General features: G+C 42.3%; 2 protein-coding genes across 3 annotated transcripts in view; one reads left to right on the plus strand and one right to left on the minus strand.

Annotated features, from left to right (window-relative positions):
* Positions 1-25,521, plus strand: part of PIMREG (PICALM interacting mitotic regulator) — a 129,949-nt gene that overhangs the window by 41,191 nt on the left and 63,237 nt on the right. The window lies entirely within an intron of this gene.
* AIPL1 (aryl hydrocarbon receptor interacting protein like 1) overlaps positions 16,591-25,521 on the minus strand; it is a 31,566-nt gene continuing 22,635 nt past the window's right edge. Inside the window, exon 6 of the mRNA XM_033922489.1 lies at positions 16,591-16,793. Coding sequence (XP_033778380.1) covers positions 16,591-16,793 — 203 coding nt within the window. The remainder of the gene's footprint in view (positions 16,794-25,521) is intronic.

Consider the following 25,521-nt stretch of genomic DNA (forward strand, 5'->3'; position numbering starts at 1 on the left):
TGATCAAAAACTAGATGTGATAGGAGAAAACTGAGGCTAATTTCATACACAGGATGTCAAATTCTATAAAGTAAACCTCATTATCTTCTTGCCCCAGAAAAAAAAGTTAAAATTTGCCGCACAGTGTAATTTAATAGTGAGATGTTTTGTAACCATTTTTCATGTTTTTCCCTGTGGCAGAATTTTTTTTTATTTTTTATGAACATCATCGCTGTCGCCATTTACTTTATAATACAAAATTAACACTGCTCAATTTGTTTCATGGAAGGTATTTATGCAATACTCATGGGGGTATTCCTAGAAGCATAACAGTAGTTTAAGATAACATTAAAAAAAAAAAAATGTAGCTACTGTTCACCATTGACTCTGCAATATGAGATTAATGCCATTCTTACTTATTTCATGAATTGTGTTTTGAAATATTCATGGCATTATTATGAGAGGCATAATAGTAGTTTAAGATATTTTTATCACATGGTGGGGATTTCTATCTAATTGGTCTCTTTATACTAGCAATTTTTGATAGAAAATTGATGATTTTGAATCATTTACAATGTTTGATGGTTCATACATAGGTTTGACTACCTCTTTAAGTTTTTACATTTGTATGTAAATGCTTTGTTTACTCATTTTTAAACTCCTTAAGAAGATACTAATTTGAGTACCAAAATGCTGACAACAGCATTGAGTCTTAGCTTTAGTTTGTTTTAATAAAGATCTCATATGGAAGCATCTCGTATGCGCTCATTCTTTTTGATTGATTTGCATTTTCATGGAAACTTCTTGACTCTCTTTTGCCTTTGGATCTATATATCTAAACTAAACTAAAACTTAACCTTATATACCGGGTCTTCAACCAAAGGAAGCTCGACGTGGTTAACAATAAATTAAAAAATAAAATAAACTGAAATACAGTACAATAGAGTTAGTTTTCAAAATGTTTAGCGAATAAAAAAGTCAGCAGAAGGAGATAAAGATTGCTCAGACTTTGAGTCGGAATTAGTCAGAGTACGCTAGAGTTTAAAAAGAGTACTACTCTGATTATTAGACTTGGCTATTTTGCCTCCATAATAGGTTTTTCTCACTTTCCTAAGTTCAAAATTATGGGCTCCTTTTATCAAGGCGCACTATGGGGGTTAGCGCGTCGGACATTTCATCATACGCTAACCTCCGCGGCAGCCTAAAATCCTAAAGCCTTGTCAATGGAGGTGTTAGGTACTAGTGCGGCAGGCGGTTTGACGCACGGTATTCTGCGCGTTAAACCGCTACCGCGCCTTTGTAAAAGGACCCCTATATTTTCTAATTGCAGATCTCCAATTTATTTTAACTATATCTGAAAGAGATTTTTTCCATTTCTTTTCTAGCCTCCTACAATTTTGTTTTAGGGCTCTATGAATGGGTAGAAACCACGGTGCATTCCGGGCATAGGAGATTGTTTTGGTGATAACTGGCGCCAAAGATTGATAGGCACATTCTGTAATGGAACTCCAGTTTTGCCAGCTATCATCAATGGTATGATCCCTGGGAGAGCTAGGGAGAGAATCTAAAACATAAGACCAAAAATGTTCAGGACAGATTTTCATCCTAAATGTGACAGTTTTTTTTCTGCGAAGATTGTATTGGAATATGAGACATATAAATGAGAAGTGAAAATTCATCAAGAAAATGGTCAGTCCATGAGACTTGTTGCCAATGAACAGTATCAATAGAAGTTTGTTGAATAGTATGATCTAAAAAAGCAACAAGATGTAATGTATGACCTTTTTCATGGCTAGGGGAAATAGATGGTAAAGAAAAACCCAATGATTGAAGGAAAGAAAGGAATTCAGAAACTTCCTTATTGTTGGTATCTTCAAGATGCAGATTTATGTCCCCTATCACCAGAAGTCTATGAAATTTAATTGATGCATTGGTAATTATATCCAAAAATGAAAGCCGATGACCTAGTCCAAGGAATAGGGGGATGATATAAAAGGAGAACACCCAAAGGGTGTGAGGAAAACTCATCCTTAACAGATGCAAGCAAAAACTCAAAGGGCTCCTTTTACTAAGCTGCGTTAGCGATTTTGCCGTGCGCGCTAGATACTGACACCAGCATTGAACTGGTGTTAGTTCTTGGCATGTAGCATGGGGTTAGCGTGCACGGCAATGCAGCGTGCACTAAAAACGCTAGCACACCTTAGTAAAAGGAGCCCTAAATCTGAACTATTAACCTTTTCAAGTCAGTCAGAGATGCCAAACTTCGGATGGAAGAAAATTTAGCTAACAATATTAAAAAGGGGGATATATCCTTTTTCAGGTATGTTAGTGACAGAAAAAGGAACACAGATGGGATAGTGCGCCTAAGGAAACCCTACGGTAACTATGCAGAATCGGACACCGATAAAGCCAAAGTACTCAATGATTACTTCTACTCAGTCTTTACCTGTGAGGCGCTGAGATCCGGTCCACAGCTGCAGACAAGGGAGAGTTCAGAAGACCCGTTCCGGAATTTTGAATTTACCACCAGCAGCGTCTACCAAGAACTAACAAGGCTCAAAGTGAACAAAGCCATGGAACCGGATAAACTGAACCCCAGAGTGCTTAGGGAATTGAGAGATGTCCTGGCGGAGCCATTGGCTGTGCTCTTCAATCTTTCCCTAGGCACAGGTAAAGTCCCATTGGACTGGAAAACAGCTAACATCATTCCGCTCCACAAAAAGGGATGCAGGTCGGAGACCACAAATTACAGACCGGTAAGTCTCACATTAATAGTGTGTAAACTTATGGAAACGTTGATTAAACACAAATTAGATACGATTCTGAACGACGAGAGACTGAGGGATCCCCACCAGCATGGATTTACAAAGGGAAGGTCCTGCCAATCCAATCTAATCAGTTTCTTTGACTGGGTAACAAAAAACCTAGATATGGGAGAGTCCCTGGATGTCATGTATTTGGACTTCAGTAAGACTTTTGATAGTGTCCCACACTGTAGGTTATTGAACAAGATGAGTTTGTTGGGACATGGGACTGCATGGGTTAAAGACTGGCTCACTGGCAGACTTTAGAAGGTGGTGGTAAATGGTACTCCCTCCGAAGCGTCGGAAGTGATCAGTGGAATGCCGCAGGGCTCGGTCCTGGGTCGAATCCTATTTAATATCTTTGTACGGGACCTGCCTCAGGGACTTCAAGGTAAAATTACATTATTTGCAGATGACGCTAAACTGTGCAACATAGTGGGCAAGGGCACCATGCCCGACACTATGATGCAGGATCTACTTTTACTTGAACAATGGTCCACAATTTGGCAACTGAGTTTTAATGCCAAAAAGTGTAAGGTTATGCACCTTGGCAGTGGAAACCCATGCAGAACTTACACCCTGAATGGAGAGACCTTAACAAGAACTGTGGCAGAACGGGACCTAGGAGTAATCATTAGTGAAGATATGAAGACTGCCAATCAGGTGGAGAAAGCCTCATCCAAGGCTAGACAAATGCTGGGTTGCATCCGAAGAAGTTTTGTCAGCTGAAAGCCTGAAGTTTTAATGCCATTATACAGGTCCATGGTGAAACCTCATCTAGAATATTGTGTTCAATTTTGGAGGCCACATTATCAAAAGGATGTGCTGAGAATGGAGTCGGTTCAGTGAATGGCCACTAGGATGGTCTCAGGACTCAAAGATCTCCCATATGAAGAACATCTAAGTAAGTTGCAGCTATACTCTCTCGAGGAACGCAGAGAGAGGGATGACATGATACAGAGGTTCAAATATGTTACTGGCCATATTGAGGTGGAAGAAGATATCTTTTTCCTTACAGGACCTACAGTAACAAGAGGACATCCATTAAAAATCAAGGGTGGGAGATTTCACGGTGACATTAGGAAGTATTTCTTCACCGAAAGGGTGGTTGATCGTTGGAATGATCTTCCACTTCAGGTAGTTGTGGCCAGCAACATGCTCAATTTTAAGAAAAAATGGAATAAACATGTGGGTTCTTCAAGTGGGCAGACTTGTTGGGCCGATGGCCCTTTTCTGCCGTCATATTCTGTTTTTCTGTATTTACTTTGCTTTGCTTCCTGCCCCCCCCCCCCTCAATTCCCCACACCAGTCTCACCTGGTCAAGGAGCCATTCTGACGGGCATTGATTAAGAGCAATTACAGTAACATCTGCTCCGGTGTCTAATAACCCTTGAAACAAAATGCTATTGAGGCTGGTACATTATGATATGCTCTGAAGGCACACTGACTACTTATCGTCAGTGTTTCTGATGGAAGGACACCTTGTTGGGGAATAGTGGAGAAATTACCTGTTCCATATAACTGATCTGGGGTATAAAGCCCTCCAGACTGCAAAGCCCTTTGTTGAGCTTCTCTTTGATACTCACTATCCCACATAACATATTGACCCATAGTCAATACCATGCACATAATGTCTTTCCAATCTTGTGGTATTAAAGTATGCGTTCCAGCCATGGATTCAAATAACCCGGCTGTGAAATTACTTTTTAAACCTGTCTCTGAGATAGATTTACGAATTTCTCGCAATATTGCAAAGGATAATAGTTGATAAGTAGCTATCTGTCCTGGACCATTAGGATCTTGGGCATTTGTGACTGGGTAGGCTTGAATTAAATCTTTCATATCCTCTGCTGCTAATTGCCCTTCCTCTCCTGCTTTTTTTAAATTATTGCTTGAAACCCTAAAGGTTGCGCTAATGTTTCTGCCTTTTTTTTCCTGTAAAGGAGCTGGGGATACCTGTGCTGGAGGTATGATTTTTGGATGTGATTTGAATAGTCAGGTGGGGGAACAGTTAACGAAACCGTTGACACCTTGGCAGACGCCTCTGTACCTACCATTTCCAAGGCACACTTACACTGATGCCATAAAATCAATATGGCTGCCGAAGCCCGAGGCTCAGCATACAAAACTTTCCCAACTCTAAGCCAATCTTTTACTTTTAAAGATCCCTCTTCTGGATACCAGGGGCAATGCATTCCTATCTCTTGTACTAAACCTTGCAACTGCGAATCAGATACCTCTGTATCTGTGTGTCTCAGAATATACCTCAATTCTTTAACATGAGCACGCTGCAAATCTGACAGGGAATTGCCCATACTTACTCGAAGGGATCCCGGAGGATGATGTGCACCAAGTCCAATCGTCAGACGGAGCAAGCAGGGCAAGGGTCGGCGAGGGTCCCTGTTTCCCGGTGCCGCTTGTAGGAATGATGCTTCACACAAGGCTCAGATCGGGATGAAGCGACCTAAATGGATGGTCTCTCCTCCTTTTTTTGAGAATCTTAGCTTCATTTATTACTTAGCTAATACTCTACAAGGTTATAATTTCATCATGCATTTACAGTGAGGATTATAGCAAGGTAACTCATTTGTTTACATATCTCATGTGCTTCTCAAAGCTACTATCTCACGTGAAATATGAATACATCATAACAGTTATAATAAAGTGATTTCCTTTATGTACACTTCTAATATGTCTAAAATCTTACTATCAAATATAAATAGCATACAAAACTTCAGGTGGCTATTTCATAAATATCAGTTTGGTAGAAATAGGAACTTCTTCCTTATTTCAGCTAGCGACCTGTTCAGATGATTATTATTAGGCCCTCAGCGTCACCACTCAGAACTCAAACGTATCACTGTTCTGAGCTTTACGTGGCAAATCGTCACTGGGTCTAATTTTTCTAATTTTTCATTTTTACAAGAGCTTTAAATATTTCAATTCTTATAGCTTTCTATAGTTTATAATTTAATTAAATTTCATTTCACTTAGCTTATCTGTGGTTGTCTCTATTTAGAGATGTCTTTTATCAAGCAGGGTGACATAGCCGACATGTTTCGCGGGAACCGCTTTATCAAGGCTCCACCCCTCTAATACTATCGACCTCCTCGAAAGCTATAAGAATTGAAATATTTAAAGCTCTTGTAAAAATGAAAAATTAGACCCAGTGACGATTTGCCACGTAAAGCTCAGAACAGTGATACGTTTGAGTTCTGAGTGGTGACGCTGAGGGCCTAATAATAATCATCTGAACAGGTCGCTAGCTGAAATAAGGAAGAAGTTCCTATTTCTACCAAACTAAAATCTTACTATAGCATGTGACAGTCCAAAGGCTATAATGCATGCTTCTTAAGCACCTCGGGATTAGCCTTAAACTCAGGGCCTGCTTTTGCACATAGGCAAAGTTTGATTGTTGCCCATATAAGGAGTTCTTAAACAAGATAAGGAATAAGGGTAAATGTGTGTCAGGTTAATATGTGACAAGAAGGGAGGGGGGAATGCCTCAGCATTGTCACAAGGTGCTAGCATTTTCCTTGCTAATAGAATGTCGATGTGGCAGGGAATGAGAAAGGAATCATACTTCCTTTACAAGGATTTAGATCAGTGTGCTGACCTGGCCTGTGAGCAGATCGTCGTACCCTGGTTCAGAAATGCATCCCTTCATTCAGTGCATATTTATTTATGGGACAGCAGAGTGGAAATCCATATATACAGTAAAACCTTGGTTTGTGAGCATAATTTGTTCTGAAATCATTCTTGTAATCCAAAATACTCGTGCATCAAAGCGAATTTCCCCATAAGAAATAATGAAAACTCAGATGATTCGTTCTACAACCCAAAAACTTTAATACAAAATATTATACATACTTGTATTGCAAGACCTCGCTCGTTTAGAACAGTCACTACACTCCCGCAGTGTCAGAGAGAGAAGAACCATCGGCTCAATTGTGATGATGTGACGTGTGTATACTATATGTACTTGTATTGCAAGACTTGGCTCGTTTAGAACAGTCACTACACTCTTGCAGCGTCGGAGAGAAGAACCATCGGCTCAGTTGTGATGATGTGACGTGTGTATACTATATGTACTTGTATTGCAAGACTTGGCTCATTTAGAACAGTCACTGCACTCTTGCAGCGTCAGAGAGAAGAACCATCGACTCAGTTGTGATGTGTGTATACTGTATGTACTTGTATTGCAAGACAGTGCTTGTTTATCAAGTTAAAATGTAATAAAATATTTTGCTTGTCTTGCAAAACACTTGCAAACCAAGTTACTTGCAATCCAAGGTTTTTCTATTTTTTTAAATGCATAAACTAGAAAATGATATGGGGAGCAAGATGATGTGAATATCAGTGTAACAAGCAGAGCTTTTTAGCTCAAAATTATATAAGGGTACTGGAATACACCACGTTCACCTCTTTCCCCCAAAAAATCTTGGTTTGATACATTTGAAATCCTCACTGGTGTCTCTATTTGGAGAGTTGTTCTTGCTTTGATGGGCTAATTAAAGGCAGATTTCACAGACTCCTGAATGTGTGACATAACCTTTTTTTTTTTTTGTAGTGCTTGGGTATGTGGTGTCTCAGAGCTCTGCTGCTAATATTGATGCAGATAGATTTTTGTGCTTGAAGCGTTAACTTGCCAAAGCTTAGCTATTACTGCCCTCTTTTGGACCGCAAGATGAAATCTACTTTCAATGGTAGTGGAGAAGGGAACTAAAAATAATGGACCTGATATTCAAAACAATTTAAACAGCCGAGAAAAACTCATGGCTGTTTAAATTGCCTGTCCAAGGCTAACTGAGCATTTTCAGCGACACTTAATTGGATAGTGCCATTGAAAACGTCCGGTTAACTTTCAAGCTAAAACTAAGGACTCTTTATTAGGCTTGAATCATTTTATGTATATGTTTTAATGGTTTATATTCCTTTAATAAATTTACAATTGTTCCAAAGGATGATGTGTACAGTCCCTTCCCCACTTCTTGTATTTTGTGGATGTTGGACAAAGTCAGCACTTAGCTGATTAAGTGCTGATTTTGAGCACTTAAATAGCTAAGATAACAGCATGAATAGGGCCACATAAAATATGTACAGTCCTATCTTTATGTGATGCTTCATAGCCGGTTCAATGCCAAATATTGCACTTGACCGGCTATGTTTTCTCCAGGTCCATATATATGCATGAAATAGATGTGTAAACCAGTTGATCAGCCAAAGTGAAGTATCCAAATAACGATATTGTTGCAGAGACACACAACACATAAAAAGACCTAATAGCAGCTGACTTTGGTTATGGGTAGGGTTACCAGATGTCCGGATTTACCCAGACATGTCCTATTTTTAGAGGACTGTCCAGATGTTCGGACTTCTTTCTAACCTGTAAGAAATTTGGTCAGTTTTGGCTCGGGGCTGTGTCTAGGAGGGTCTACGAGCACGTGCAGATGTGATGCAATGATATCACACACAAGTGCGCATGAGTGTGACATCATTGTGTTGAATCCATGCGTGTTCAGAGGCCGGAGGTTTGTGTGGGAGTGGGGCTGGGGTGGGACTGGGGCAAAATGGGGCGGGGCAGGGGCAAAGTGGGTAGGGCGGGGCAGAATGGGGCATTGCTGAGGGTGGGCCCACGTGTCCGGGTTTTTACTTTGTGAAATCTGGTATCCCTAGTTATGGGATACTGCCATCTTTAGAATTATAATGTTGTAACCTGGCTGGTGATGCTGTTTTTAGACACCACCTGGTTTTACTGAGTCCCTGATGCCACCCTTGCAAAACACAGCCTGTGTTGGGCCTTTTTATGTTCTGTGCCTCCACAACAATAACGTTATTTGGATACTTCGCTTTGGCTGATCTGCTGGTTTGACCATCATCTTGGATTCTGAAGACAGTCTGCCTTGTTATTTTTTGGAAAAAAAATATATATATACTGTATATATATATATATATATATATATTTTTTTTTTTTTTAATTTATTTATATATTGCCTATCATTGGAGGTTGTCTAAGCGGTTTACATTCAGGTACTCAAAACATTTTTCCCTATCTGTCCCGGCAGGATCATAATCTATCTAATGTACCTCGGACAATGAAGGATTAAGGCCTGGATTTTCTATAGGGGGCAATATTTGCAGCCGTCTAAAAAGTGGCCATTGATTGTGTGTCAATCATGTGACAGCACCCTATAATCGCACCTCTGTGAAAGATAGGTGCCAGAAATGTAGGCCAGAGTTTTTCAGGCCTACATTTCCGGACCCTATATTTGTCGTGAATCGTGTCTTTTAAAGGTGCTTTAGGCTGCCTAACACCACTTCTAGCATTAGCCATGCCCATAGCAACATTAGGCAGCCTAAAGCGCCTACTTAGGCACGATTCTGGCACGTATTATTTAGGCACAGATAGGCGTAGTGGTTTCTTACCCTTTTAAATGCCTTTTGTTAATTAACTTAGGCACCATTACGGCGCCATTTCTGGAATTTCCCCCTAAGCGACTTGTCCAAGGTTGCAAGAAATTGTGTGGTGATGTTATACTACCCAGGAAATCTATGGTTACAGAATAGCAAGTGCATGAACATCGATACCAATATTCACAGATGGTGGACCAGCTCAAGTTGGGAGTTTAAGGCCCTCTTTTACTAAGCAACATTATCGAGCACTGCTTGGCAACCACATTAAAACCCAAAGGGATTTAAAGGGCTTTGATAGGGTTACCATGCTGGTCCACGCTAATCGTCTTAATAAAAGGGGACCTAAGTTATGTGCCGACTTTCAACCATTTACATGTTCTGTAGAAAATGGCATCTACAGTGGTACCTTGGATTACGAGCATAATCCGTTCCAGGAGCATGCTCGTAATCCAAAATGCTCGTATATCAAAGCAAGTTTCCCCATAGGAAGTAAGGGAAACTTGCTTTGATATGCTCCCACCCCCCACGAGAACCGGCATTGCTCCCCCCAAAGGCCCCCTTGCGATCCGGCACCCCCCCCCCCCCCCCGCCGCGACCTGAGATCCCCCAACCCCGAACCCTCTTCTTACTTCCAGTGTAGCCTCCGCATCGGCACCGGCACCAGCATGTCTTGTGCGTTGGTGCCGGTGCCCGAAAATCTGCTTCCTGTGCCTAGCCTTGAGCATGCGCGCAGATCCTTACGCTACACGCTGTTCTATAAATGGTGCCCAACTTAGAGCACTATTTATAGAATTGCATTTGTTCTGCCCCATATTCATGGGAGCAGGCTGCTTGTATTGAAATATGTAAACAGTGTGTGTTTCTTTAACTCAAGTTCCCAATGTACATTGCTGTATGCTTGGTAGGCTCAGGCTATTCTCCTTGCCTACTTCTCTCCTGTTTGTTCTGAGTGCAGAGAGCAGATTCCATTTTAGCCAGCACATGGCCATAGGAAAGCATTGTTCCCCATCTGGTTTTTATCTTTGAATCTGCTGGTTTCTAGGCAAGTATATATATTGAACACAATGGGTGATAACAGGGAGCCATATGGAACACCACACAGCAGTGTCCAGCTTCTTGAAATCTGGGTTTCCATTTTAACTTTATAATAGCGACACATCAAAAATTCCTTTAACCAAACCAGAAAGTGACCTGAAATATAACTGAACAAAGTTTGAACAGCATTGCAATCTCCAAAGTCAGGTTTCTAGGTGCTACAAATTTAAGGCCCCCTTTTACAAAGGCTTTTTTCATTGCCAGCTGCGGCAATATTATCTCCAACGCTCAGAATTCCTATGAATGTCGGCCGGTGATAAAAAAAAGCCTAACGTGGCATCGTAAAAGGGGGGGAGGGGTATCAGTAAATAACATATCACTACCAGTTAATAAACTGCAATATTAGATAGGGTTTGAAAGCAGAGTTGCAGTAACAAATAATGCAGAAAGTGATAGATTTCCAATATCAAATAAGCCTCAGATGGTACCAGATGAAGCATCATATAAATTATTGAATGGAGAAAAGTATAAATATAAAATCAAAAAGCACTACTATATAAATTTCTATTTCTAAAAGTGGTTTTGTGGTTGCTGTATTTTGCTACAAGAATAGCTTTGATCACACTTTCAGCTTTGGACATTTCAGTTCCTGAGCAATTACAAAGCCATCTGCTCAAAAATGGCAAGCACCCATGGAAACCAGTAGAGCTGCATCTCCTGACCACAGCTTCCTGTGGCTGGTTGCCATTGTTCTGCAGATGGCACTATGCTGCCATTACAGTCATTTCCTGGAAAATCAAGAAATGCCTCAGAACAGCACTCTTCTAGTCATGCCTTGACAAACCTTGTGCCTGGTCATTTCACAGTCTGAGATTTGATGAAAAGTTAGATGCAGTTGCATTAATTCTCAGTTCTTTTATTTGCCACCAAAAAGCAGAATACAATGACATCATTTCCCTTCACTTCTGTAGTGCACATTATTGAAAAGTCAACTCATTTTCTCGAAGGCTATTGCAGAATAAGCTAGAGGGCTATGTGTTAATAGAGGATAGAAAGTTGTAGCTGAAATCCAGGTCAGTCAAGGTCTGCCATGGGGAACTATTACATAGCCTTACTGAATTTAGCTGTGGATTTCTGCACTAGCCATTGTGCTTTTTACTTCGCTGCCCCTTTCCTTTGGAATTCTCTTCCTCTTCATATTTGAGATGAACTATCTTTCAAAAACCTGCTGTAAAACCTGGCTTTTCAACTCTGCCTATAAGATTAAGCACGTTTGATCTGTTTTCCGGTCTTTTTCCCTCTACTCAGTGGTATAATAAGGTCGGGGGGCGGTCTAGCCTGGTTCCATCTTAGTGGGGGCACCAGCACCCCTCCTCCTTTCCACGACCCCCACCTGCTCCTCCCCCCGCCGTGCACACGCCTTCACTTCCCCCCACCGTACCTCTAGCTCCTCGCCAGCATGAACATCAACTTCATGCCAGTGTCAGTTCACCCTTTGAGTCCATGATTTGCATTTTTGCTTTTGTGATTGACTAAGACTGTTTTGTTCCTTTTGAACATCGTTACAACTAAACGGCCACGAATACCCAATCTCCAAAACCATAAAAATCCTGGGAATCACACTAGACACACACCTAACCATGGTTGACCACACAAACTTAGTGATGAAGAAATGCTTTTGTACACTGTGGAAACTAAGGACCATTAAAAAATACTTAGACGCTACATTCTTTAGATTACTGGTGCGGTCCCTGATCCTATCAATTCTGGACTACTGCAATATCATTTATCTAGGCATCCCAAAGAAAACAGTACAAAAATTAATAGTGCAAAACACTGCAGTTTGCTTGATCTTCGGACTGAGGAAAAAGACCACATTAGCACTTACTACAAAAGGTTGCACCGGCTACCAATGGAGGTGCAAATACTGTTCAAGTTTGTCTGTATTTGTTTCAAGCAGGTCTGGGGATTGGCGCCTTCTCACCTACTACCTCATTTCATATTACACAACCCCACACGACCAACCGGAAACTAACATATTTACAAATCCAAAGATCTCAGGCTGCAAATACAAATCCTTTCTGGACAGGTCCTTCATGTTCCAAGCAAGTAAACAGCAGTCCTGGCTGGGAAATTACATTAATGAATCCAGGGTGACCTACAGCGCATTCCGAAAGCAATTAAAACCGTATTATTTGACAAATTCATCTCCTAAACAGAAGCCTCACCACTTACTAAGGCATACCTTCCCTCTGTCAATCTCAATGTAATATGCTGTCCTTTTATCTATTTCTTGTGTAATAACTTGTACCCACACTTCTTGCATTCTGTAATTCGCTGATTGTCCAGCCTTCTTCGATGTGAACCGCCTAGAAGATTTTCGACTGTGGCGGTATAGAAGAATAAAGTTATTATTTTATTATTGGTTGCTAATAAAGGGAGTTTTGAAGACCAGGCATGTTCTGCTCTTTTCCTTTGGATTTTGTTGCCCTTTGTGCAGAGGTGTTTGTCTCCTTTGTGGTTGCAGCTCTCTCTTTGACGTCACTTTCAGGTCCTGTGCCTAGGAAATGACTTCAGAGGGAGAGCTGATGCAGGCAGCAAGTTGGTGATGCTGTTTGCACTGGGGAAGTTAAAGGGGTATGGGGAAGGAAGGAGGGGGATGGAAAAGAGGGCAGGGAGGGGCACTACTGCCCCGAACACCTCTCACCCTCACTACGCCACTGCCTCTACCCACCTTCCCTAACTCTCATTGATCCCTTCCTACTCTCTCTGGTCTGTCAGGAATGAGTGTGCTCTGTCCTATACATCCTCTCTATTGAACCTGTACTTTTTAGTACGTAAACCGCTCAGATCTGTGCGATAGTCCTATGCAGTATAGCAAGTTTTAATACACTATAAGCTATAATAATTTAATGAATACCACTAATCTTCACAATGAATAATGCAAACATTCTTCTTGGGCTTACTGGTTTGCCATTGCTGTAATCTGATTTGACGATTTTGGAAATTTTAAGAATGATCTTATACTTATCAGAAAACATAATGCATGATCAGTCAGACCCTTGATGGCAATGGACTCTTACTGGTGACAGATTGAAAAGAAATACCAGATCTCGTTTCTTCTGCAGTACCAAAACGTTTACTCATCTGCTGCACTAGTCTCTGTCCAAAGAGAAGGGAATGGGATTTGATATACCACCTTTCTGTAGTTATCTCGACTGGTGATGCTTAAAGACACCAATGGAATGATATCGAATGATCCAGAAAGCATTAAAAAGAGATGGAAAAAATATACAGAAAATTTATACAAACAAGGCAGTGAGGATAGCATTGGGGAAATTGAACTGGAAACTGAAGTCGAAGAAGAACCAGATGATATGCATCCTATCTTATTTTATTTGTATCTATATTAATTTTATTGTAAGCCGCTTAGTTGTAGTTAGTTGTATTATGATTTGTGGGATATCAAAAATTAATAAACTTGAAGTCATAGCAGCGATTAAAGCTTTATCAAAAAACAAGTTATCTGGTATCGACAATATTCCAATTGAATTAATAAAAGGCTCAGAAGGTGCTATCATGGCCCTCACTCAACTGTCAACAGATTTGGAAGGGAAATACATGGCCAATCGATTGGAGAAGATCACTGTTCATACCTATATCGAAGAAACGTGATGCCAAGGATTGTAACAACTACAGAACAATTGTATTAATTCCACATGCCAGCAAAATATTGCTGAAAATAATACAACGAAGGCTCCAATCATATGTTGTGGAAGAACTACCCAAAGTTCAGGCTGGTTTTAGAAAAGGTCGAGGAACAAGAGACATTATTGCCAATGTTAGACAGATATTGGAGAAGAGCAAAGAATACCAAAAACCCCTATACCTTTGCTTCATTAACTAGAAGTTTTTCTTTACCCAGCGTGTGGTGGACACCTGGAATGCGCTTCCAGAGGACGTAATAGGACAGAGTATGGTACTGGAGTTCAAGAAAGGATTGGACAATTTCCTGCTGGAAAAAGGGATAGAGGGGTATAGATAGAGGGCTACTGCACAGGTCCTGGACCTGTTGGGCCGCCGCGTGAGCGGACTGCTGGGCACGATGGACCTCGGGTCTGACCCAGTGGAGGCATTGCTTATGTTCTTATGTTCTTAGTACAAAGTTTTTGACTGTGTGGATCATGATAAACTATGGAGAACTCTAATGAAAATGGGAATACTCAAAAACATAATTCAGCTGATAGAGAGCCTATATGAAAATCAAGAAGCTGCAGTGAGAACTGAATATGGCAATACTGATTGGTTTCCAATAAAACGTGGTGTCAGGCAAGGATGCATCTTGTCACCTTATCTGTTCAACCTGTGCAGTGAAACCATCTTCAGAAAAGCAAATTTGGAAGAAGAGAGTGTCGGTTTCAAAGTTGGTGGCCAAAATATAAACAACCTGAGCTATACAAATGATACAACGCTCATCACTAGCAACAAAGAAGACATGCTGTATCTACTGAGAAAAGACAAAGCCGAAAGTCATAACATGGGATTAGAAATGAACATAAAAGGTGCACTGATATAAAATATGCCCGATCCGTACACAACTTAGGCGCTGGCATTTAGGCCTGGTTTTCATTGGCATAAATGTCTATGCCTAAATATTAGTTGCATGGACAGGCACCACGCGTGATTCTATAAACTGAGCCTATCTCTGGAGGTGGTTTATAGAATCTCGCTAAATCTTGATCTTTTCAGCACTAACTAACTTTTTCAGCACTAACTCTTTCAGCACTAAAATTTACCCTTAAGTAAACAGAAATGTTTTGCTGATTACAGGAAGAACCACTCATCCCTGGAGAACCTGATTGATCCATAGGATTCTCCAGGGTCGTTATACCCACATTACTCCTCTCTTCATGTCACTTCACTGGCTCCCTGTCTGTTTCCGCATACAATTCAAACTCCTCTTACCGACGTTCAAGTGTATTCGCTCTGCAGCTCCTCAGTACCCCTCCTCTCTTATTACTCCCTATACTCCCCCCCCCCAGTAACTCCATTCATTACATTACATTACATTACATTAGAGATTTCTATTCCGCCATTACCTTGCGGTTCAAGGCGGATTACAAAAGAGATGAAAAACGTTGGGTTACAATGGAAGAAAATTTGTCCTTTCTAGAGAGGTAAAGAGTAGACAAGTCCCTCCTGTCGGTACCCTTCTCCTATATTGCCAAATCCCAACTCTGTCCCTTCTACCTTATTGCGCCGCATGCCTGGAACAACCTACCTGGCTTATTACATCAGGCTCCGTCTCTGGCAATATTCAATTCCAGGCTGAAAGCCCACTTATTTGAAGATGCCAATGTATCTGTCTGTCATCCCCTCTATAATCCCCTACCACCCCTTCAGCCCTCTCTAATTCCCTACATGAGTACTAAGTTCAGACTCTCCTTTTTATCCTATGTTATTCCACCTCATCAGCCCTCTATAATTCCCTACATGAGCACTATCTTCTGACTTCCCCCCCCCCCTTTGCCCTGGGTGTCTGTCATAGTTAGTTTAAGCTCTTTTGAGCAGGGACCATCTCTTGCATGTCCAAAGTACAGCGCTGCGTGTGCCTGGTAGTGCTATAGAAATAATAAATTGTTGTTGTAGAGAAAGGGTTACCGGGAACAAAGATGTTCCCAGAAATTGAGACGTGTTTAACTGTGCTACTGACCTTGAGAGTTTGCTCTAGGTTTAGGGATGTTTGCTATGGCATGAAGTACTGGATACTTGGACAGATGACCTTGGATCTGGACCAGGCTGTGAGTGTGTGCTCGCAGATGCCAGTTACCTAAGAAAGTAGAGGTGCGATATAGTGCTTAGTGAAGAGGGCTAAGAGCTAGGCCTAGTCGGGGGTGAAAATCTGCTACAGTAAACTCCCGATTAGGGTTACCAGACATTCAGGAAAACCCAGACATGCTCTCTTTTTAGAGGACTGTCTGGGTTCCCGGACAGACTTTCCAAAACCCAGCAATTGTCTGGGTTTTGGAAAGCCCCTACCAGTTCCAGCTGCATCTAGAGGGCCTCTGAGCATGCGCAGATGACATTACACACATCCATGCATGTTCCAAGCCCTCCAGACGCGGCCAGAGCTTATTGTAGAAGAAAGGAGGCTTGCCAGGGCTGGGGCAGAATGGGGCAGAGTTGGATGTGGAATGGGGCGGGACTGAGGGAAGAATGAGGCAGAGCCAGAGGCGGAAGGGGGCGGGGCTGGAGGCAGAATGAGGCGGGGTTATGTTTCCGGGATTTTCTTTTTCAAAATATAGTAATCTTACTCCTGATAGGCATTTGACTTTTATCTAAATGCTGTTAACATTTCCTAGAGAAACAGGTTTTTGTAGCGGAGTTTGTCCTCACGGTTCTTGTCGTGCATTTTGTGATCAAGCAGTTTCAGCTCTTTTTTCACCGTTCTTGTCATGTTGGGGTCCAGCTCTATGACCTTCTTAAAATCAGCCTTGGCTTCAGCCTCATTCCAGACTTCAGCATTGGCTTTGGCCCGGATGTAGATGGCTTTAACAAGACCTAAAGAGGGAGTAAGAAAGTATCAGATGGATAGCCGTCATTGAGATTCATGTACAAATATGAGGGGTCACTGAAAAGCTCTCAGCCCAACTAACAAAGTTGAGGTAGGCTCCATCGAGGGCTATACACTTAGTCCAGTGAATTTCCACTTTGTTCGTTCCATTAGAAAAATGTAGAATGAAAAAAGGGAAAAATTGCTGGACTAAGTGTGTAGTCCTGGATGGAGACTGTCCCAACTTTGTTGGCTGGGCTGAGAACTTTTCAGCAGACCCTCGTACTATGTGAGCTAGAGATGCATCTTTTTAAAAAAATGTTAAATTCTTGATTCAAGAATGAGACAAAGCACTCCAGAAGATGTGAGTAATTATTACAGTATAAAATTGGAATGAAACTGATTTCTTCAGATAAGGCATATACATGTATTTTACAAATAGAATTTATTGTGATGAGAAAATAGGGGTCAGTATTCAAATGGCACTGAATAGTTAAATAGCGTTTAACCAACTAAATGTGAATATTCAATACAAGATAACCAGTTATCTCCACTGAATGTTCACGATTAGCAGCTAAATGTTAACCAGTTATATTGTGTGGTAACCTGCAATTTTCAGCACTGAATTGGAAATAGCAGTCCTATCTTTGGCCGCTATAAACTTAACCAGCCAGTACTAAATATTGATTTAGCCAATTAAGTTTATGCCAGCCAAAAAAAGTGGATATTCAATTCCAGTCACCAGAAACAGCCCAGCATTGAATATTGTAGTCAGCGCCAACTACGAGAGTTAGCCATCCTGCCTCCCACAATCTGAATATTGGCCTTAATATTATTTAAACAGGCAAAAGAGGCTCCTACCTGCTGAAATTGTACTGGGCACTGCTGCTAATTATCCCCTCTGACCACCATGGCGTTCCCTGAGTAGTAGAATTTGGCGGATGTAGTAAGTAAAGCTGATGCATGGTCGATTAAGAAAGTAGGTCTGGGAGGCCATAAAAAATGCAATCATTGCTCTCTCTGTGCTGTTACTGAAGAAGGCCATATATTTCAATGGGACAAAATACATTTTACTATGTCGCTGAAACAGAACACCACATGCGATTCAGTTGGAGTTTATTTATGTTATCAGATGTTCAAACAGTTCCAGTGACACAAGGACATTTTGTATGCTCTACTTTCAGGTTGACAGGAGCGCAGGTTTTTCTCAAACTGTTCTTTGAGTTTTTTACTGCGCTCCCCCGAATGCAACAGGAGCCGATGATAGGCAGACCATAAGCCAAATTTGGATGTGTTAGATTAAGCAGTGACTTCGATGTCCTGCATGATTGTCTGAGGCTCGTTTGAATAATTCTCTAGGAGTCTAGTTTCCCAGTGCAATGCAGTGTAACTTAGTATTTGCCAAGCAAGTCTTTACTAAGTAGTGCCAGGATGATCCAGTGCAGTGGCTGGGTAGAGCCAGGAGTTTTGTGGACATCAGCAATATTCTGTACCGGTGCCCAGACAGCTAAACAGACAGATAGGACCACTTTAAATACTAATCCTCATTTGTCCAGTTACTTATATAGTTACAGCACTGAATAGAGCCTGGCTCTGAATATCTGAATCTATTTGTCCCCTATCCCCTCATAAAAAAAGTGGTGCTGCTGAGGGGGTAATTCTATGAAGGAGGCGTCAACATTTAGGCACCAAGTACTTGTGTAAATTACCTGAATACCGGGGTATAGGTGTATATATGGGCACATAAATGCCAAAATACCACTTAAATGGGATGGTGCGTACTTTGAAGGTGGATGTGTACTTAAGAGGAGTCTGGGTGGAACGTGGGTGGAGTGCACAGTTACACAAATACCATAAGAACAGCCATACTGGATCAGACCAATGGTCCATCTAGGCCAGTTTTCTGTTTGCACAGTGGCCAAGCTAGGTCACAAGTACATGGCAGAATCCCAAACGGTAACAAGATTCCGGAATCCTAAATAGTATCAGCATTCCATGCTACTGATTCAATGGCAAGCATTGGCGTCTCCATGTCTTCTCAATAGCAGACTATGGACTTTTCCTCCAGGAACTTTTCCAAACCTTTCTTAAACCCAGCTAAGCTAACCACTGTAACCGTATCCTCTGGCAACAAGTTCCAGAGCTTAACTATTCTTTCAGTAATAAAATATTTTATCCTGTTTATCCTATTAACTGTGCTAAGCTTTAATAAAAGGGCTCTTTCATCCTTTCCAGAGAGAAAAGAGTGGATAACATAGTAACATAGTAAATAACAGCAAATGAAGACCTGAACAGTCCATCATGTCTGCCCAATAGTCACACGCATTATAAATTCATGATTAAATTGTCTTTTTTTCTTTAATATTTTTGGGACATAGATCATAGCAGTCCACCCAGTACTGTTCTTAGGTTCCAGCTGCTAGAGTTGTCATCGAAGCTCAAACTACGAGGGTCATTTCATAAATAATGCACGCTTTTTTTAAAAATTTACATTTTTTTTTTTTTTTCTTCAAGTATTTCTTTACAATCCTTCAATATAGTCTCCCTGCTTTACAATGATCGAGTCACAACTTCTGGGAAGCTTCATTATTCCATCCAAGACACCGTTTTTGTTCAGTTGCCGAATGACTCGAGTTCCGGTGGAAGAAAGCTCTTCCAGAGATGCAAAACGATGTCCTGGCATAGGTTGTTTCAACTTTGGAAAAAGGTCGAAGTCTGGACTGTAGGGAGCATGAGGTAACACTTCCCAGCCATATTTGCATAGTTTTTCAATGATGACATTCCCTATGTACAGGCGAGCATTGTCGTAAAGAATGAGTGGCTCAGCCAAGAGCAACTGAGGTCGGGTTTTGTGCATTTTTCTGCGCATTTTTTGCAAAAAAATCACGATAATATACTGCTGTGACACTTCTTCCACATGAAACTTTGTTTGTAATGATGCCTTCATGCTCAGTAATGATGCCTTCATGCTCATAAGCAAAAATCATCATTTGTTTGACTTTTGATTGAGCTCGTCAAAATTTCCTTAGCCGTGGGGAAGATGGAGCTCTCCACTCGTCCAGACATGAGTCTACCAGACTTCGACTTTTTTCCAAAGTTGAAACAACTTATGCGTGGACATCATTTTGCATCTCTGGAAGAGCTTTTTTCCGTCAGTACCCGAGCCATTCGGCAACTGAACAAAAACGGTGTCATGGATGGAATGAAACTTCCCAGATGTTGGGACTTGGTCATTGCAAAGTAGGGAGATTATATTGAAGGATTGTAAATAAATACTTGGAAAAAAAAAATAAAACATGTAAATTAAAAAAAAAAAAAATAGTGTGCATTATTTATGAAATGACCCTCGTATCTTGTCATTTATGGGAAACACATGATAAAAGTGTGCCCAACACTGCCCTCATGTACCAAATTACTGGAGTTTCTGTCGAAGTCCTCCCCAGCCCACCCTAAGCTGAACTAACATATACGGTAGGGTTACCAGATTTTCCATTTGGAAAATCCGGACCCACCCAGTTCCACCCATCCTTGCCTCATCACACTCCAGTTCCGCCCCCAATCCCGTACTAGGCCCACCCCAGCCCCACCCTCCTGCTGCCTGCTCTCATTGGGCAGGAGGGCATTCTCGCATGCGCAGATGCCCTCCTGCCTGACAGCAATTTGATCAAAGTTTTTCAAAACCTGGACAAAATGCCGGGTTTTGAAAAGCTTTCTGGACCCCTGGACATGTCCTCAAAAGGAGAATATGTCCAGGGAAATCCAGATGTCAGGTAACCCTAATATATGGGACACAATATACGGGACACAAACCTTACCAGGCTACCCAGTACAGGCCTCAGTTCTTCATTTTATACCATTCATTTTCTAATTAGAGATCCTCTGTATTCATCCCACACTTTTTTTTAAATTCTGTCACTGTTTTCATCTCCACTATCTCCCTCGGAAGGCCATTTCTGCCATCAACCACCCTTTCTGTGAAAAATAATTTCTTAACATTACTCTTATCTGCCAACCTATCTTGGGGCTCTAAAAAGAGAAGTAGGTGAGATACCAGAAGAGAGGGCCAGATTAGTGATCTATAGTAAAGAGGAACAAAGTATTACAGGTAGATTCCCAGAAATACCTGCTATATCTTTGCAATTCTTATGTCGCTTTCTCTTCGTACTTTACCTAGGGCTATTTGACTTGGAGATGAGATGGCTCAGGGGTGATATGATAGAGGTCTATGAAATGCTGAATGGAGTGGAAAGGATAGATGTGAATCGCTTGTTTACTTTTTCGAAATATACTAGGATTAAGGGGCATGCGATGACGGTACTAAGTAGTAGATTTAAAACAGACTAGAGAAAATATTTCCTCACATCACCTGTAATTAAATTCTGGAATTAGTCAACAGAGAATGTGGTGAAACTAGTTAGTTTATCAGGGTTTAATAAAGGTTTGGATAATTTCCTAAAAGAGAAGTCCATAGGTCATTATTGAGAAGGCTTTGGGAAATCCACTGCTTGTTCCTAGGATAAGTAGCATAAAATCTGTTTTATTACTTGGGATTTAGCTAGGTACTTGGGACCTGGGTTGACCACTGTTGGAAGCATGCTGGGCTTGATGTACTTTCGGTGTGTCCCAGTATGTCAATTCTTATGTTCTTACTTGTTTAAGTTTTCTTATTTTGCTTCTCAGCTGCTGTTTGTACAAACATTTTGCGGGATATATTTAATATAGGTGCATTAAAAAAAAATATCTCCTGGACTGGGCTTGATTTTCTTTAAGCTGTGAAGTAGTAAAAAATCATTTTTGTTTTCTCACTGTTATCTGGAAGTCAGGGCCTGGAGGCATCTTCCTGTCCACCTCCACCAGCACATCTTTTTATTGAGTTTTACATTTTTGTTGTAAACCCTCTGCAGGTTAATATACCACCCCCAGCAGGATCCATGTTCCACAAACCAAAACACATCTCTACTATTTAGTGGTGTAGTAAGGGGGAGGTGGCAGGGGGGCAGTCCGCCCCGGGCGCCATGTTGGTGTGGACGCCAGCACTCCTCCTCCCACTCCACCCCTCGCCATGCGCGCGCCCCCCCCTTCTCTTCCCTGTACTTCTAGTTGCTCACCACCGCAAGCAACAACTTTAATGTGCTCCTCACGACCATGTTGTCTCTCCTGCTGATGTCACTTCCGGGCGCCGCACATAGGAAGTGATGTCAGTGGAGAGACCATGGGGGTCACAAGGAACATGAAGTACTTGTTTGCTCGCAGTGGTGAACAACTAGAGGTACAGGGGAAGGGGGCGTGCGTGCAGTAGGGGGTTTTGGGGAAGTAGTGGGGGTAGAGACAAGGGTGGGGGAGGGGCACCACCGCCCTAGGTGTCTCTCATCCTCACTACGCCACTTTGTGTAAACCTATTCTACCTGCAACAAAGTACTGCACAATAATATGCCTTCATCTCGAGACACCTTGTTCCTGATATGGGACTGTTGCACAGTGGGAAAACAAATGCTGAAGTTATACACTTATGTTTTCTCATATGTATTTCTCTAAAAATAAATGCTGAATATGTTGTTTCTAAATTCGGCCAGGCACGTACACTGATTAAAGTTTGTACTCAGCAAAAAAAAAAACAAATGCACATGTTGGTAAATGGCTTTAAGGAGCATTTTCATTTTCGAAAGCAAAGCATTCAGAAGTTAATGTTCGGTCTAGAGAGTTGCGTGGGGACAGAAATCCCACCCGTCCCCGCCAAAATTCCACCTGTCCCCACCCATCCCCACGAGAAATCCCCTCCGTCCCCACCCATCCCCGTGAGGAATCCCCTCCGTCCCCGCCCGTCCCTATAAACTTCAGAAATAGTTATTTCAATTAATTATGCTACTGAATTAAAAGCTCTGGAAGAGACCCATTTACAAATAAGCAAAGATATTTTATTAATTTGAAAATATTAATTGGGAAGAATACATACTTTGTAAACGGGTTTCTACCAGAGCCTCTAATGTAAATATAAAATATAAATACTCAGCTGATGAGGACCCCCAAGCTGTCAGCTGAGGACTTCCTCTGCAGTTGGCCGAGGGTCCCTTTTGCCAAGTTTGGCAGGCATCAGTAGTATCCCTGAGTCACAGATGCTGGCATCTCAGTGTCTCATGGATGCTGCCAGCGACTGTTGCGCTTGGTGGAGGGGAGTTCTGGCCATCTCTGCTGGCGGTGCTTGGGGATCCCTACCAGCCACAGCAAGGGTCAGCAAGTACTTCAACACTGTAGAAATAAAACCAGAAATGCATTTCCTTTTCTTTTGAACACAATACAAAGACATCTGCTATATACATTTCCCAAAGCCAACATATTTTAGTCAATAAATTCCGTTTTTTACCTTTGTTATCTGGAGACTTATTTTTCCATCAGTTTCTTTTTTCTGCTTTCCCATCTTCTGTAAATTCTTCTGTTGCTCTCCATTGGTTCCTCCTACCATGGTCCAGCATTTATCCCTCTCTTATCCCCCGGACCATGTGCAGCATCTTTTTCCCCTGCCCACCAACCCAATGCCCAACATTTCTCCTGCACCATGCCACATCTCTCCCTCCATTCATAAGAACATAAGAACTGCCATCTCCGGATCAGACCCATGGTCCATCGAGTCCGGCGATCCGCACACGCGGAGGCCCAGTCAGGTATACACCTGATGTAGTTTTAGTCACCCATATCCCTCTATGCCTCTCGTAAGGAGATGTGAATCTAACTTGCCTTTGAATCCTAGCACAGTGGATTCCTTAATAACCTCTTTTGGGAGAGCATTCCAGGTGTCTACCACTCGCTGCGTGAAGCAGAACTTCCTGACATTTGTCCTGGACTTGTCCCCCCTTAGCTTCAAACCATGTCCTCTTGTCCGTGTCGCGTTGGACAATGTAAATAATTTATTTTCCTGCTCTGTTTTATTGATGCCTTTCAGCATTTTGAACGTCTCGATCATGTCCCCTCGCAGCCTCCTCTTCTCAAGGGAGAACAGTCCCAGTTTCTTGAGTCGTTCCTCATATTCCAAGTAATCCATACCTCTTATTAGCTTCGTTGCTCGTCTCTGCACCCTCTCCAGCAGTTTTATATCCTTCTTTAGGTTGGGAGACCAATGTTGGACACAGTATTCCAAGTGTGGTGTGACCATTGCTCTATAAAGCGGCATTATGACTTTCTCCGATCTACTCGTGATTCCTTTCTTGCTTATTCCTATAATCCCATTGGCGTTCCTTTCTATCCCAACTCCCTTCACCACTATGTCCAACATTCCTCCCTTTCAATTTGTCCCACTGTTCCCTTTCTACCACATTTCTCCCTCTCATCTGTACCTCACTCCCTCCCTATGACCAAAAATTCTCCTTTCTTCCATTCCCCATGTACACAGTCATCTCTCCTTCCCTCTCACTGACACACCCACACCCAATTCTCCCTTTCTATTCTCTCCTCCACCTCAGCATCTCTTTCCCTACCTTCTTGCATCCTCTCTCCCAAGTTCAAGCCTTGAAGTTCTGTGTCCAAAAACACACTCTCCCCCCCCCCCTTCTGTGTCCCGTGTTTGTCACCCACATTCGACCCCTTCTGTATCCCACATTTGTGTCCAGATAACAGCAGGGGTTGGAGGCAGCTCGAGCCGAGAGGCTCGTCTTCTTTTCCTGCCTACAGCGTGAACATGTAGCCAACCGGAAATCTTCCCCCGACGTCAGAGTTGACGTCGGAGGAAAGGCTTTGCGTCAGTCATGTGCAGGGCCTATTTGGAAATACTGAGCGCCCATGAGCTTCTGTCCTGAAAACTTTATTTGCACGGCAGATCCGTTTGGTCTCCACAAGCCACAGAATTGAGGATTTCTCCCCCTCCCCACCCCCCCAAGTTTGTTTGGGTTTTTTTTGGCAGTGATTTTTTGCTCCGATTTACCCGCCATGCTTGTCCTTGGTGTCTGGCACCATCTGGCCTCTCCGCTGCTGCCCTTCCTGAACTGTTGGGTGGCGTGCCAGTTCCACGGGGAAAGGGGCATCTCTATCCAGGACCATGGCTTCTGCCAGCCCATCTCAATCCCCCTGTGCATGGACATCGCCTACAACCAGACCATCATGGCCCTATATATTGAGCATTTTTCCATAACTGGCATCATCAAAATAAAGCAGTAAAAGCCCAAACAAACCAAGTATGATTCAGCCTAGCAAATTCTCTGGTGCCTTTCCAGTTACTGTTACTTGGTAATTAACTGGAACTGCTGGGCCACAAGAACCAGGAGGACGCCAGCCTGGAGGTGCACCTGTTCTACCCGCTGGTGAAAGTGCACTGCTCATCAGAGCTCAAGTTTTTCCTCTGCTCCATGTACGCCCCGGTGTGCACGGTGCTGGAGCAGGCTGTCCCGCCGTGCTGGTCCATCTGCAAGGCTCTGATGAACACTTTTGGCTTCCAGTGGGCAGAACCATTTGGAAGACGGGGTGGGTGGTAGGTACTACTCTCCAAAGCACTCAACCAAAGAACTCCCACACTTTCAATTGCCAACCACTGCCCACCACAGAGACCAAGTCACACACATTTGACTGCTTTCAACCTTTAAGCACCCCTCTTCACCCTGTGGTCTACCATCTCACCCTGTGGTCTGCCATCTCTCCTGCTCTTCCCAGCCCACCATCCAGCTCAGCCGCTTTAATCTCATTCTTCCCCCCCCCCCATCCTACCTTCTTACTCATGCCTGAAATCACCTGCCGTTTTTCTTCTCCAGCACC

Source organism: Geotrypetes seraphini, chromosome 15 (assembly GCF_902459505.1).
Source record: "Geotrypetes seraphini chromosome 15, aGeoSer1.1, whole genome shotgun sequence".
NCBI classification, from domain to species: Eukaryota; Metazoa; Chordata; class Amphibia; order Gymnophiona; family Dermophiidae; genus Geotrypetes; species Geotrypetes seraphini.